The sequence below is a fragment of the Scyliorhinus canicula genome, chromosome 12, assembly GCF_902713615.1.
Source record: "Scyliorhinus canicula chromosome 12, sScyCan1.1, whole genome shotgun sequence".
In the NCBI taxonomy this organism is placed as follows: Eukaryota; Metazoa; Chordata; class Chondrichthyes; order Carcharhiniformes; family Scyliorhinidae; genus Scyliorhinus; species Scyliorhinus canicula.
In genome coordinates, this window is record NC_052157.1 from 138,712,341 (window position 1) to 138,729,063 (window position 16,723).

A 16,723-nucleotide genomic window follows, 5' to 3' on the forward strand; every position below is an offset into this window, starting at 1 on the left:
ATAACATGGAAACCTTCTTGGCTGGTCCCAAGAAACCATATCAAACTTTATAATCGCCATAGTTCTTGCGTCCATTCTACAGTTACATTTGACGGTCATTTCAATGGCAGCAAATGATTACAGGCCATTTCCAAAAAATGCTTTAACAACAGTTTCTGTTCAGCAACATTCCTGCAATAATCAAACCAGTAACATGTCGGGTTGAATCAATTTTGTTTTAAAAAAAGCATGAATACATAAATACTAAATACAGAAATTCTGTATGAGATCCAAAGGTTAAGCATTTTTCATTCATTTAATATTCAAATGCCTTCATAAAAAGATGCAAATTATTGTATTATTAGACAGATTTGAAAGTCACCAACAAGCAAAGACACTGCAAGGTGATATTTCCAATGCATACACATGAGCCAAGGCAAACTACAAACCTCATCACAATTTCAATGGATAAGCACAAGAAATACACGAGGAAGATTCTGTGCAGCCTTGAACCTGGACAGAAGTTTTAACTGGACATTCCAATTATTCCAAGATTCTCAACAACTGCTCGGCATATCAACCAACTGTGGTTAGTGAATATATCTGATCCTGGCAAGGGCGGCATGTGGCGCAGTGCTTAGCACTGGGACTGGCACTGAGGACTGGGGTTTGAATCCCGGCCCTGGATTATTGTCCGTGTGGAGTATGCACATTCTCCCCATATGTGTATGGGTCTCACCCCCCCAAAGCGCAAAGATGTGCAGCGCAGCTAGATTGCCCCTTAATTGGGGGGGAAAAAAATTGGGTACTTCAAATTTATAGAAAAAAAGGATTTGGAATTAAAAACAGAATGTGCCAGAAATACTCAGCAGGTCTGGCATAACCTCTGGAGAGGGGAACAGAATTAATGTTGAGTCCAATATGACTAGTTCAGAACTGGGACAAAGTTGTTTTAAAATGGTTAGTCATCTTCCATTCTCCCTATTCTCCAATTATTTCTCTGGTGTCCTTCAGTATCTCAGCTGTAGTGACAAGTAACCGTCTCCAGATTTAGTCTGCACAACTCTACAATTGGCTGCTAGCAGATACAGAAACTGTCGTTCAATTTTCCTAGCTGTCTACAGCTGGGGAGGGGAGGGGAAAAAGCACAGAAAAAGAAATTACACCAGTGAAGTTGTATTGCCCTTTGACACTTCCCAGAGTTATTCACATCAAGCTTGGGAGAGGAGTGTTAGCATGCTACTTACCCATGGAATAGCCACGTGCCAAATTACAAGTGATCTACATTCACAGTCATCTCCAGGAGAAGGCAGCCATGAGGACACGAGGGGTGGCACAATGGTTAGCATTCCTGCCTCACAGCACCAGGGACCCAGGTTCAATTCCTGACTCAGGAACGACTGTCTGTGTGGAGTTTGCACATTCTCCCAGTGTCTGCGCGGGTTTCCTCCGGGTGCTCTGGTTTTCTTCCATCGTCCAAAGACGTGCAGGTTAGGAGGATTGGCCATGCTAAATTGCCCAATGTCCAACGGTTAGGTGGGGTTATGGGGATGGGGCCTAGGTGAATGCTCTTTTGGGCGGTCGGTGCAAACTCAATGGGTCGAATGGCCTCCTTCTGCACTGTAGGGAATATAGAACAGTGGCCAATTTCCCTTTCCCCAGTACTGGGATTCATAAATCATTCACTTCCACCAGATTGTGGAATGCAGCACAGTGCAAAAACAATGCACAAAGTCACAAACTGTCCCTTTCCTACATAGATGCTACAGTCTGGATCTGTATGACCATTCCCGTCAAAAAGCTGAGTGAGACTCCAGAGCCCAATGATGATGAATGCTCAGTATTAATCCTCCCACCCCTGCCAATTGTATTACTAACCTCTGCACCAGCTGGACTATACTCTGCGTATTCATGAAGAACACCTCCCGCTCAGACTTCCTGTTTAATGTTGCAGCATGGCTGTCCAATATATTGGCAATCTGAAAATGAAGAAGAGGAACCAATTCTCGCATTTTAGAGAGAGTTTACAGGAGTGCATCCAATAATGTTAACATGAAATGTGTAAATGATACTACAATTTGAGGGAGCATTTGATGATCTCCAAATGAAAGAATGAAAGTGATCTTTTATCAGGTACCTATTTACAGCATTCTGGAGCTTGTTAGCTGCTTGGTATTTTCCACTGACCATATGGTCTAACTAACAGAATCTAAGTACTGAATCTGTGCAACCTTTAAACCTTGTGGCACAACGCATTACGTTTCATACAGGCATAGCTTCTTGGTAATATATGGAATATTGCTGAGGGCACCATCCATTTCTGGGCCCACAAGCCATTCGAATGCAAGCTCATGTCGGAATGGAGTTCCATCTCCCACTTGATGTACAGCAAGAGAAAACAAGGTTTTTGGAGATTGGGGGTCTCCATTGCCAAAGCAGTGAAGCATCCACTCAGCAGCTCTACATGATGAATTGTGCCTGCAAAACCTAACCCTGCAGTGAAGCATTGCTCTCAAACTCAGACAGGCAGGGTTGACTTTTGACAGAGAAACAAAGCCATTATCACAAGGCAGTCAAGTCAAAACGTCATTTCACCAGTTTACTTCAAAGCTGTTCAACGTTCCTAACAAGGGCTCTATCTAAATTAGGCCACTACTCACGATTGAGGCTCTTGGAAAGGCAGGTTGTAGGACCTTACAGCATCTAGCTCTTGGTGTCATCCCTAGCCACTCAACAGCCTTTACAAGGAGAGGGCAGGATGAGAAGCGTTGCGATAACATCACTCGGCTGGTAACCCAGAAGCACAGGTTAATGCTCTGGGAACACGCCTTCAAATTCATCATGGCAACTGGTGAAACTGGAATGATATCCATAAATTTTGAAAAGTCTCAGTAATGGTGACGATGCCAACTACCATTGGAAAAAACCATCTGGTTCACTGATTTCTTTTAAGAGGAGGAAGCTGCCATCCTTGCCTGGTCCTGCCTACACGTGACTCAAGACACAGTAATTTTGTTGATTCTTGATTACTGCTTGAAATGGCCTCACCGGTCACTTAGTTCAAGAGCAATTATGGATAGGGAAACAAATGCTGACCTTGCCAATGCCGCCATGTTCCATGAAAGAATAAAGAAAATCCTTGTTACCCAATATTAAAAAAAGGAGCATTTTAATAATTCTCTCGCAACATGCAATTAACTATCGTTTGTAATCTGGGGCTGGTTTAGCTCACTGAGCTAAATCGCTGGCTTTTAATGCAGACCAAGCAGGCCAGTAGCACGGTTCGATTCCCGTACCAGCCTCCCCGGACAGGCGCCGGAATGTGGCGACTAGGGGCTTTTCACAGTAACTTCATTGAAGCCTACTCGTGACAATAAGCGATTTTCATTTCATTATTACCCGAGGCGAGGGATTAGACTGTTCAGTCCTGCCATTTAATTGGATATGTACCCAAACTCCATTTCCCATATTCTACGACACAAGCCTGTTGATTTCAGTCTAAAAATTGATGTTATTGGGGGTGGATGGGAATATAGAATTAAAAACACAAACGCCTTAAGGGGCCAAATGTCCTACATCTGCTGTCATTTCATGTTTGCATTTTGGGGCGGAAAAAAAAACATCAGGGGCGCGATTCTCTGCACCCCACGCCGGGTGGGAGAATCGCGGGAGGGCCGGGCGAATCACGCCACGCCGCCCTGGCACCCCCCGCGATTCTCCCACCCCCCCCCCCCCAAAATGGTGTGGCGTGTTTTGCGACAGGCCGCTCGGAGAATCGCTGCTCGCCGTTACTCACGGTCCGGGCCCGGATAGGCCGAGCGGCCTGCCGAACCCGACCGGTTCCCCGGGGGGAGGGAGGAATAGGGGGCGGGTTTCACTCCGGCGTCGGCTGTTTGTCTCCCTTTGGGAGAATTGCGCCCCAGATTTTTTGCAACTCAGTGTTTCCCGATTTCAATCCTGAATGGCTTGGTGCTTATTTTAACATCGTGTCCTCTGGATTACCCCCACAGGTGAAAATAGTGCAGATACAGGATAAACAATCAAATCCTTTTGTTAATTTAAATACAGCAACTATGTAAACTCAAGGGAATACAAAACAGCTCTATATACCTTACCTCTTGACCCAATCCTAATCTTGGCAGATCTGAGCTGTATCCCACTCCAAGGCCATCCCAAGGTATGGTGCCCAGGACTGAATACAATTATGTGTTATGATCAAAGCTCAGAGCAACTGATGCAAAACTATCTCCAGTGTATATTCCAGGACCCTTGAGCAAATGGTCAAGACCCCATTCATCTTTCTAATTTTTTTTTTTTGCACCTGATCCTAACCAAACTCATTTGATTTCCAGGACACCAAAATCTAATAGTCTGATCTGCCCTTCATTAATCTAAAGGGGATAACCACATTTCCCCACTCATTAAAGTCAGTGTGTCCTTTTTGTAACTTACCGCTTTATGGAGTCAAAGAGTCATTATAGAATGCAAGGCGGTCATTCGGCCCATCGGGTCCATGCCACTCCTGCACTTTAACTCACATTGCATTTTTTTGGGGGGTTCAATAACATCAGCTAACTAAAACCAGAAATAGATTTATTTTGAAGCCAGGCCATATTTTTTTCTTCTCCAAAATTCTCTTGGATGTACCTGCTGGCTTGGGAACTGGCAGAGCACTGAGGTGATGTTGCTCGCGTACTGTGCTATCTCCTTTTTGATGGCCTTCTCCACCGCTTGAGGGATTCTTCCAGAAACACTGGTCATGATATCCTGCAGCTCCAGGAGTGGGAGGGAGGGATCCCGCAGGGTTTGCATTAATCTATCCACCCAGTCCTTCACCTTGAATGCAAGAATAAAACAGTAGTCAAAAGTTAACCTCGCGGCACTTTCCTCCTCTGTGAAACTTTGAATTTCCCCCCCTTGGAATAAGCGGATAAATGTTTCATTTGATGTGATGTTCCCTCAAACAGACCAGAGACCCCCAAATTCAATTCTGATTCTGATCTCAGATAAGCAAAATATGGTGGCACACCGGTTAGCGCCGCTGCCTCACAGCACCAGGGACCCAGGTTCGGTTCCAACCTCAAGAAACTGTCTGCGTGGAGTTTGAAAGTTCTCCCGGTGTCTGTGTGGGTTTTCTCCGGGTGCTCCGGTATCCTCCCATAGTCCAACGATGTGCAGGTTAGGTGCATTGGCCATGTTATATTGCCCCTTAGTGCCCAAAGATGTGCAGGTTAGTTGGGGTTTACAGGGATAGGGCAGGGAAGTAGAACTAGGTAGGGTGCTCTTACAGAGTGTCGATGGGCCGGGTGGCCTCCTTCTGCACTGCAGTGACTCTATAATAAAACACTGTGACTGTCCTCAGTACATCAAACCTAAAAGGGAGAGGAGGCAATCACATGGGGTTACAGCTCAAGGCTGCTGACTGATTCTTTCCGAATGTGGAAGTTGGGCAACGGTTGGACCAGGTTTGGCTGTGATGCAGTGTTGGGGGTAATATGTTAGCATGGACAGGAAATAAAGAGTAAGCATAAATGGGGCATTCTCAAATTGGCAGGCTGTGACCAGTAGAGTGCGGGAAAAAATCAGTACTAGTGCCTCAGCTATTTACAATCTATATCAATGGCTTAAAGAGACATAGAGCCATGCACCCAAGTTTGCTGATGATATAAAGTTAGGCGGAAAAGTAAGTTGCGAGGTGGACTCAAGGAGCTGCAAAGCGATATAGACAGGTGTAATAGTGAACCACAAGATAGAGTAAAACATGGGAAGTGACAGATTATTCAATTTTTGAATGTAAGAATATAAAAGCAAGATTTTTGAAATAAAAGGCTCAAAACTTCAATGTTGATGTTCAGATGGACTTGGGATGCATTTGTACAAGGAACACAATGTTAGCATGCATGGACATCAAGCAATTAGGAAGGCAAATGGCATGATGGCCTTTATTCCAAGTGAAGTGAACCACATGAATAAGACAGACTTGTTAAAACTTCACATGGATTTGATGAGCCCTGTGCAGTTGCAGTCTCCATATCGAAGGAAGGATGTGCTTTCATTGGAGACAGACGAAGGTTCACTAGATGGGTCCCTGGGATGGAAAGGTTGTCCCCTGACGAGAGGCCAAGTAAACGGAGCCTGTGCTCTCATGTGTTTCAAAGAAGTTACCTCATTCTTTGAAACATCAAATATTTTGAAAGGACAAGGCAGATACTAAGAAGTTGTTTCCCCTGGATGAGGAATCTAGAACATAGGAGCACGGTCTCAGGAATTAGGGTTGAGTATTCACTCAAACGGTGACGGGACAGCACGGTGGCGCAGTGCTTAGCATTGCTGCCTCACGGCACCAACGACTTGGAGTTCAATCCCAGCCTCGGGTGGAATTTGCATTCTCCCCATGTCTGCGTGGGCCTCCCCCCACAACCCAAAAAGCTATGCAGGGTAGGTGGATTGGTCATGCTAAACTGCCCCTTAATTGGAAAAAAATAATTGGATTTTTTTTTAACTCAAAGGGTTGCGAACGTTTGGAATTTTCCACCTTAGAGGATTGTGAACACTCGGGGCATCATGGGCTAGATTCTCCGATTCTGGGGCTATGTCCCCACGCCAGTGTGGGAACGGTGGCGTTTTATGCCAGAAGAAATGGCAAAAAATGGCCACCGATTCCCCGTTTTGCTGGGGGCTAGCGTGTCGGCACTGTAGAGCACCCGGCTCTAGCTGCTGATATGCCACGGAGAATTGCCGGGTCTGTGACCGCACATGCACACGGCGGCGCCTTGCAGCGGCTGCGCCATGCTACATGGCGGAGGCTGCTCGTGGACCCGGCCCGCAAAATATAGTGTCCGCCCGTTTGGCCAGCCCGCACGCCCCAGATTCCCCCCCCCACCTCGCCCGCGGATCGGCCCTCCCCCGACTGTGACGTCGCTGGACTGAGTCTGCAGCTGCCACGGGTACATCAGGTTTATTGAACCACCTGTCCTCTTCACCTGTTCACAGAATACCATTAGGCAGAGAAAGAACAGGATCATAGAGCCATTTCATTTATTTCCATTTAACGTGCTCAGTTTTTTTTTTTAAAAAGCCTAGCTTTTTCCAGCTGGAGCAAAAGGAGCCTTTAATGCTCCCGGTCAGACATTTGCTTCACACCCTTCCTGTACACACACTGATACTTCTGGTACTTAAAATATAATAAAGTCCATTTAAATCCAAAAATGAACCAATTAATCATCCTTGAAGATTCACCACAACCAGATGGATTGCATCCCAGGCTGTTGAGGGAAGCCAGGGAGGACATAGCTGATGTTTGGGGGATAATTTTCCAATCCTCACTAAATACAGGTGAGGTACCAGTGGACTGGGTATCTGCAAACAATGTGCTATTTTTTAGCAAGGGAGAAAGTGATAGGACAGAAAACTATTGGCTTGTTAGTCTGATTTCAGTGGTGAGCAAACTATTGGAAACCATACTGAAAGACAGGATTTTTAAAAAATTATAAATTTAGAGTACCCAATTCATTTTTTCCAATTAAGGGGCAATTTAACATGGCCAATCCATCTAGCCTGCACATCTTTAGGTTGTGGGGGTGAAACCCACAAAAACACGAGGAGAACGTGCAAACTCCACACGGACGGTAACCCAGAGCCGGGATCGAACCTGGGACCTCGGCGCTGTGAGGCAGCAGGGCTAACCCACTGCGCCACCATGCTGCCCCCTGAAAGACAGAATAAACCACCACTTTGAAAAATAACAGATTGATAAGGGATCGTCAGTGTGGTTTTAAGAGAAAGATCCTAGCCTACTAACTTAATAGAATTTTTTTGAGGAAGTAACAAGGATGATTGAGGAGAGTATTGCAGTGGAAGTTGTCTACATAGATTCAGTTAGGCATTTGACAAGGTCCCACATGGAAGTCTGGTCAGAAAAGTGAGATCTCACTTTGGGGTTAAAAAGGGAGGCTGAGTGGGTGGAGGATAACATAGGGACGGCGGGGTGCAGGGGTGTTGGTTATTTATTTGCTATAATACTTCCTGTTTGTTCTCTTTTTGGTTTTGGCTGTGTTTTATTCTAACCATCGATGGATGCTGTGAATGGAAAACAGTTTTCAGTGGTGTTCCACAGAGTTCAGTATTGGGGCTTTGTTTGTTGCGTATGTTAATGATTTAGACTCAAGTGTGGATGGCATGATCAGGAAATTTGCAGAATACAAAACATCGCTGGTAGTTGATAGTTAAGAGGATAGATGTTGACTCCAGAATTATATCAATGGTTTGGTTGAATGGGCAGAGAATTGGCAAATGGAATTCAATTTGGAAAAGGTGTGAGGGAGACCGAACAATGCAAGGAAATACTCAATAAGCAGGAAGATACTGAGAGAGAACGTGAGAGACCATGGAATTCATATCCACAGGTCCTTGAAGGTGGCAAGACAGGTGGGCAAGTGGACAAGAAAGCATATGAAATACTTTCCTTTATTAGGCAAGGTATTGAACACAAAAAGCAGGGATGAAAATGATGGCTAAAACGTTGGTGAGGCCCCAGTTGGAATTTTGTGTACAGTTCTGGTCACTGCGTTACAGGAAGTCCATAATTGCGCTGGAGAAAGTGCAGAAGAGATTTACAAGGATGTTGCCAGGGTTTGAAAATTGCAGCAAAGGGGCGAGATTGGGTAGGCTAGGATTGTTTTCCTTAGAACAGAGGAGGTTACGGGCTGACCTAACTGAGATGTACAAAATTATAAGGGGCCCCAGACAGAGTAGACAAGATAAGACTTATTTCCCCTATCTCAGGGGTTAATTAGTAGGGAGCATAGATTTAAGGTGATTGGTAGCAGGATTAGAGGGGACAGCAGGAACAACGTTTTCACCCAAAGGCTGGTGGGCCTCTGGAATTCCCTGCCGAAGTTGGTGGTTGAGGCTGAAATACTCAACTCATTTATAAAATGTACCAGAATCTGCACCTGAAGTGCAGCAACCTGCAAGGCTATGGACCAGGTGCTAGAAAATGCAATTAAAATGAGCAGCTAGTTTCCTTTTTGGTGGACTAGCACAATGGGCTGAATGGCCTCTTTCGGCACTACAACGTTTCTATCATTCTATCAGGGTTGCAGGTAGTTTACCGCATGCATAATGCCGAACTCCAAGATTTGTCCAAACAGGGCAGCAGGGTAGCACAGTGGCTAGCACTGCTGCATCACGGCGCTGAGGACCATGGTTCGATCCTGGGTCAAAGTCCGTGTGAAGTTTGCACATTCTCCTCGTGTCTGCATGGGTCTCACCCCCACAACCCAAAAGATGTTCAGAGTAGCTGGATTGGCCATCTGAATTGCCCTTCATTTTGAATTTTTTAAAATTTTTTAATGATTTGTGCAAACATACATCCTCACATTAGGAGTTCTTGCGCAAATCACTGTTATTGCCCTCCTCTATAAAACTCTGCTGCAATATAACTGCAGCTCAAAATTGCAGTAAATGGTAATGCACAAAATGACATTTTTAGTATGCTATCTCACTTTAAATTTTTTTTAAAGTTTATCAAGTATTTGACCCATCTTCGTTTCATTCATTCAGAAATATGCCTCCAATTCCCCCCTTTCGCTGGTTTGAACCCATGTCTCCTTGTCCAACTGTTCTGTTGAACCTCATTAGTTTCCCATCTGTCAGACAAACAGGAACCTGGCCACTCTCCAAAGCCCCTGCACATCATTCCACAACAGCAGCACGGTAGCATGGTGGCTAGCATAAATGCTTCACAACTCCAGGGTCCCAGGTTCGGTTCCCGGCTGGGTCACTGTCTGTGCGGAGTCTGCACGTCCTCCCAGTGTGTGCGTGGGTTTCCTCCGGGTGCTCCGGTTTCCTCCCACAGTCCAAAGATGTGCGGGTTAGGTGGATTGGCCAGGCTAAATTGCCCGTAGTGTCCTAAAAAGTAAGGTTAGGGGGGGGGGGGGGTTGTTGGGTTACGGGTATAGGGTGGATACGTGGGTTTGAGTAGGGTGATCATTGCTCAGCACAACATCGAGGGCCGAAGGGCCTGTTCTATGTTCTATGATCTAACAGTACCTTAGATTCAAAGTAGAACTCTGGCAGGCAGAAGCCATTCATGATGTTCTCCAGGTTATCCAGAACATAATGGAAGATGCGATGGGGCTTTTCTCCTTGGAGGGCTGAGCTCTGGATCCTGGCCAGTGGCCCCGTGAATAATTCCGCCTGGAATTAAGCGTAAAACACAAAACATCAGTATTTGAGCAATAAACCAAAAGGACACAGGTTGCACGAGTGTAACTTCAGCAGTCCATCAAATTTCCTGTGTTTCAAATAAAAGGAACTCAAAATGAGTTTGCTTGAAGCAACCGAGTAGCCAGGTACATAACTGTGTCATAATAAAATGATGTTAATTTTACAACCTTTCCAAATATGAAGTGTTCTACAATTTAAACCCAATTGACACAGGATTCTAAAAAGAGACTTGATAAACACGCCAAATCTTTGCCCTCCTTCCTTTTCTGGACACAGTGAATCCGCTGGGATGCTCTTTTTTGTGCCTCACCTCAAGTGGTATCACTCGAGTGATCAAGAAATAGTAATAGATGAACATTATCGCTCATTTGTTTGCTTGACGCACTCAAGACAGCAGGCAAGCAATCTATTCCTAGCCCTGACTCAAAGCCCCTCTGTAGCTCTGAATTAGGAATTAAGTGACCTCAGCTGACTTTTCCTACCTCGGCTGCACTCAGGGTGACATCACGTGGAATGGGGAACTTTCTGAAAAGGTGCACAGCTGCATCCTACCACTTGGTGGCACCATGAGGCTGCCGACTGAAAACTTCAACCATTTCGCACAGGCCGAGAGAAGCAGAGATTTTCCTGCTGCTGTTCAAGAATTTAGTACACCTAACAGGGCAGTCACACTGCAGTAAATGAATGGAAAGCAAATTACTCTTTGCGTCAATTTATTCCCGTTCCTCGAGAACTCTCTCTTCCTGGATTTCAAGCACAATGTAGATAGTTCACGCAATTGTATTGCGGCACATCATCTTTCTCAAAACGTAGCTAAATTTGATAAATATTGTTTAAATTCCCATCTCAAGGAGGAACAATTATGCAAAACTTTTTGCTTAGTTATTTTTTTGAGCACACTTACATTACAGCCCTGAAATAGTTGTTTCTCCGCCCTCCCCCAATCACACTGTAACGGGGGCAGCACGGTGGCACAGTGGTTAGCATTGCTGCCTATGGCGCTGAGGACCCAGGTTCGAATCCCGGCCCTGGGTCACTGTCTGTGTGGAGTTTGCACATTCTCCCCGTGTCTGCGTGGGTTTCACCCCCACAACCCAAAAGATGTGCAGGATAGGTAGATTGGCCACGCTAAATTGCCCCTTAATTGGAAAAAATAATTGGGTACTCTAAATTTAAAAAAAAAGAAAAAAAAATCACACTGTAACGGTCTAGTTGCATCGCACTGTAGCGGTGTGGGCCAGGCTCCTCCTGCACAAACCCCCCCCCCCCCAATCAGTTAACAATTTCAACATCCTCCATGTGTCACTATTGCTCAATTTGGGTTGTTGTAATTTCATGCAACTTGTATAAGCAAGGTCTTTCCTGAGTGATGACCTTGGGAGATTGGGGTTCAGCCTATCCCCTCTGACACATGAACCAGAGATGTAACACAATATGCCAGGGCCGCTACTGTTCAGAGTTTGGCTGGCTCAACACTGGAATTTGGAAGGATACGTGTCCCTAATTAAGCAATAGCTTAATTTTTCTTCAGGCTAAACCTCAAACTTCTAACCATACTCCGTGCAGGCAGTGTGTCCATAAGCCTTCATTGGTGATTTGCCCATGTGCAGACCAGCGATCTTATGTTGGCAGGCGTTATAGTGTTACAAGTAAGCCCTAATGAGAAACCTTTGCAGATGACACTAAAGTCAGTGGAGTTGTAGACAGTGTGGAAGGATGTTGCAGGTTACAGAGGGACATAGATAAGCTGCGGAGCTGGGCTGAGAGGTGGCAAATGGAGTTTAATGTAGAGAAGTGTGAGGTGATTCACTTTGGAAAGAATAACAGGAATGCAGAATATTTGGCTAATGGTAAAATTCTTAGCAGTGTGGATGAGCAGAGGGACCTCGGTGTCAATGTACATAGATCCCTGAAAGTTGCCACCCAGGTTGATAGGGTTGTGAAGAAGGCCTATGGTGTGTTGGCCTTTATTGGTAGAGGGATTGAGTTCCGGAGCCATGAGGTCATGTTGCAGCTGTACAAAACTCTGGTACGGCCGCATTTGGAGTATTGCGTACAGTTCTGGTCGCCTCATTATAGGAAGGACGTGGAAGCTTTGGAACGGGTGCAGAGGAGATTTACCAGGATGTTGCCTGGTATGGAGGGAAAATCTTATGAGGAAAGGCTGATGGACTTGAGGTTGTTTTCGTTAGAGAGAAGAAGGTTAAGAGGTGACTTAATAGAGGCATACAAAATGATCAGAGGGTTAGATAGGGTGGACAGTGAGAGCCTTCTCCCGCGGATGGAGGTGGCTAGCACGAGGGGACATAGCTTTAAATTGAGGGGTAATAGATATAGGACAGAGGTCAGAGGTAGGTTTTTACACAAAGAGTGGTGAGGCCGTGGAATGCCCTACCTGCAACAGTAGTGAACTCGCCAACATTGAGGGCATTTAAAAGTTTATTGGATAAGCATATGGATGATAATGGCATAGTGTAGGTTAGATGGCCTTTAGTTTCCGACTTCCCATGTCGGTGCAACATCGTGGGCCGAAGGGCCTGTACTGCGCTGTATCGTTCTATGTTCTATGGTGACATTGTCCAAGTACGGGTATGTAACCCGCAGCCCATACTGGTCCACCATTCGGTCCATCATTCTCTGGAAGACAGAGACCCCATTCGTGAGCCGAAAGGGACCCTGAGGAAATGGAAGAGTCGGTCGGCTGCTTCCAAAGCAGTGTAGTGGCTATCTTCCGGGCGGATCGAGAGCTGGTGGTTGACAGATTTCAGATCTACCGTAAAGAAAACCCGGTATTGTGCGATCTGGTTGACCATCTCCGCAATGCGGGGGAGGGGGTACGCATCCAGTTGCATGAACCGGCTAATGGTCTGGCTGTAGTCCACCACCATCCGGTTCTTTTCCCCAGTCCTGACAACAACCACTTGAGCTCTCCAGGGGCTGTTGCTGGCCTCGATGACCCCCTCTCTCAAGAGTTGCTCGACCTCAGACTTGATGAAAGTCATATCTTGTGCACTGTACCGCCTGCTCCAGTTGGCGACGGGCTTACAGTCGGGGGTGAGGTTCACAAAGAGCGTGGGGGGAGACCTTAAGGGTCGCGAGTCTACATACTGGGAGGGAGGGGTAAGGGTCCACCGAAGTTCAGGGTCAGGCTTCGGTGACTGCATTGGAAGTCTGGTCCAAGCAGTAGACGGGCGCAGAGGTGAGGGAGGACGTACAGCTTAAAAGGGGCATACTCAGTGCCCTGTATCGTGAGGTTCGCGACACAGTGCCCCCGGATCCGAACCGAATGGGATCTGGAGGCGAGGGAGATAGATTGAGAAGCGGGGAGATGCGCCTCACCGTTTCGGGGTGTACGAAGCTCTCCGTGCTCCCGGAGTCAAAGAGACAAGGGGGGTCTCGTGCCCGTTGACCCGGACGACCATCATGGAACTCCTCAGGTGCTTCGACTGTGACTGGTCAAAGGTGACGGCGCCGAGCTGCGGGTAATCAGTGTAGTTGGAGGACTCGAGGTCATAAAATGGTGGCCCCCACGAGTCGCACATGTCGGATTCAGCTGAAGTTGGCCGCCCCCACGAGTTGCACGTGGCTGATGACGCGTCTGAAGGGGGCGTTTCCGGCAGGCACGCTGCCGCATTACGGGGTCTGCGGGCCTGTGAGTCCATGGGTCGGGCCCGAGGAAGATTTCGGCTTCCAATCTGGCCAGACAGACTCTGGCGAAGTGACCCTTTTTACCACAGTCGCTGCATGTTGCGGAGTGGGCTCGGCAATGCTACCGTGGGTGTTAGACCTGGCCGCAGAAATAGCACGACGGTCCCCCGGTCTGGGCGGGCAGCCGCGCAGCACAAGTCTGTGGTGTTGCCGGGTCTGGCGACATCCGCGTCAGCAGGGCCCATGTGGGGCTCGCTGAGTCCACGGGAAACACGCTGAGGCTCTGGTAGGCCACCTCTAATGAGGTGGTTAGTTTTACCGTGTCCCGCAGGTCGGTAGCCCCGTTTTCCAGCAGTCGCTGCCTGACGTAATTAGAGCGGACCCCAGGCACATAGGTGTCCTGGATCTGCAGCTTCATGTGCTCCTCAGCCGTCACGTATTGATAATTAGTTTCTGGCGAGTAGGGTCAGGTTTTCCAGATATTCGTCCAGAGATTCTCCTGCGCGCTGCCGGCGGGTAGTGAGCAGATGCCGCGCGAACACCTGGTTTACAGGCTTGATGAAGCGCTTCTTCAGAATCGTGACTGCTGCCTCGTACATGGCCACCTTTTCAAAGAAAACAGAAATTTGATGGTTCACCCGGGCGCGGGGGTGCAGCTTGCGAGCTTCGGGGATAGGCGATTCAGAGGAGCCGAGGTAGGCCTCGAAGCAGCGGAACCAGCGAGAGAAGATCCCCTTGGCTTCTGGGGCACGGGCGTCTTAAGTCACGTTTTTCTGGCTTGAGAGTGGCGTCCATAGTAACGTTGTTTGTGTAATAAATTGATATACCATCAATTCACAGCGAGACCATATGAACAAGTGAATGAAGGCTTTATTACACAAAGAACTAGCCTGCCAGTGACTTCTGTACAAAATGAGCGCCACCCACTGGGCGCAGGACTATATACTGTCCGGGGGGGCAGAGTCAGAGGCGGAGCCCACCAGGGTTCCAGCTCAATCCTTAAAGGTAAAAGATTGAACAGGCACCACATCGCCTGGTGAATACATTCACCACAGCCTAAACATCAAAATCAAAAGCCAAAAGCCTGTCAAGCCCAGTCTGAGACTCACAGACCCCGCAGCGTGGCATCGTGCCTGACCAGAGCGCCCTCTGCTGACACATCACTCGCCATGTGCAATCCATGGGGCAGCCATCTTGTCTGACGTCATAGATGTCAAAACGCTGTGCACAATCCATGGGGGCATGTCGACGCCGACATTTTGCGACCAGAACGACACTCATCGTCATCAACTCAGCTCCATTCAACTTGACCAGTCCCGGCCTTGCCATCTTCAAAGCTCGATGATGGCCATCAGCCTCAACGGTCAGGAGACGTCCTGCTCTTTAACTCCGGGAGCACGGATAGCTTTGTCCACCCCGACATGGTAAGGCGCTGTCCCCTCCGGGTCCTCCCCGTCTCACAAGTCATATCCCTAGCTTCCGGATCTCACACTGTGCAGATCCGGGGGTACTGCACCGCCAACCTGGCAATACAGGGCGTCTAATACACCAATTTCAAACTCTACGTCCTCCCCCATCTCTGCGCCCCTCTCCTACTGGGATTAGACTTTCAGTGCAACTTCCGTAGTCTAACCTTGAAGTTCGGAGGACCCCTGCCCCCTCTCACCTCCTGTAGTCCCGCGACCCTGAAGGTCGCCCCTCCCTCGCTCTTCACGAACCTCACCCCAGACTGTAAGCCCTTCGCCACCCGGAGCAGACGGTACAATGCTCATGACAAGGCCTTCATCAGGTCAGAGGTCCAGTGACTCCTGAGGGAAGGGATCATTGAGGCCAGTAATAGCCCCTGGAGAGCACAAGTGGTGGTCGTCAGGACTGGAAAGAAGAACCGGTGGTAGTTGACTACAACGATCAACCGGTACACGCTGTTTGATGCGTACCCCCTCCTGCGCATATCTGACATGGTCAATCAGATTGCGTAGTATCGAGTCTTCCCTACGGTAGACTTGAGGTCCGTGTACCACCAGCTCCCTATCCGGCAGGAGGACCGCCAATACACTGCCTTTGAGGCAGATGGCCATCTCTTCCATTTCCTCAGGGTCCCCTTCGGCGTCACCAATGGGGTTTCAGTCTTCCAACGAATGATGGACCGAATGGTCGACCAGTACGGGCTGCGGGCCACGTTCCCGTACTTGGATAATGTTACCATCTGCGGCCATGACCTGCAGGACGATGACGCCAACCTTCAAAAATTCCTCTGCACCGCCCGACTCCTTGATTTGACATATAATAAGGAGAAATGCGATTTCCGCACAACCCGGCTAGCCACCCTCGGCTATGTCGTGGAAAACGGAGTCCAAGGGCCTGACCCCGAACGCATGCGCACGCTCCTGCAACTCTCCCTCCCCCACTGGCCCAAGGCCCTGCAGAGGATCGAGTTCTTCTCCTACTATGCCCAGAGGGTCCCCAACTACGCGGACAAAGCCCGCCCAGTCATTAAGTCCACTACTTTTCCCCTGACGGCTGAGGCTGCCTGACCTTCAACCACATCAGATCCAGAATTGCCACGGCCACAATACACGCCGTGGATGAATCCATCCCGTTCCAGGTGGAAAGCGATGCGTCTGACTTTGCCCTGGCAGCCACTCTTAACCAGGCAGGAAGGCCTGTCGCCTTTTTTTCCCGTACCCTCCATGCCTCCAAAATTCGACACTCCTCTGTTGAAAAGGAGGCACAAGCCATTGTGGAAGCTGTGCAGCACTGGAGGCATTACCTGGCCGGCAGGAGATTCACTCGGCTCACAGACCAACAGTCGCTTGCCTTCATGTTCAACAACACGCAGCGGGGCAAAATTAAGAACGACAAGATT

At 48.0% G+C, this 16,723-nt stretch overlaps 1 protein-coding gene across 1 annotated transcript in view; it reads right to left on the reverse strand.

The window, feature by feature from the left end:
• acaca (acetyl-CoA carboxylase alpha) overlaps positions 1 to 16,723 on the reverse strand; it is a 324,414-nt gene that overhangs the window by 227,094 nt on the left and 80,597 nt on the right. Inside the window, exons 20-22 of the mRNA XM_038814269.1 lie at positions 10,033 to 10,179; positions 4,627 to 4,815; positions 1,858 to 1,958 (exon numbers count right to left, since the gene is read on the reverse strand). Coding sequence (XP_038670197.1) covers positions 1,858 to 1,958; positions 4,627 to 4,815; positions 10,033 to 10,179 — 437 coding nt within the window. The remainder of the gene's footprint in view (positions 1 to 1,857; positions 1,959 to 4,626; positions 4,816 to 10,032; positions 10,180 to 16,723) is intronic.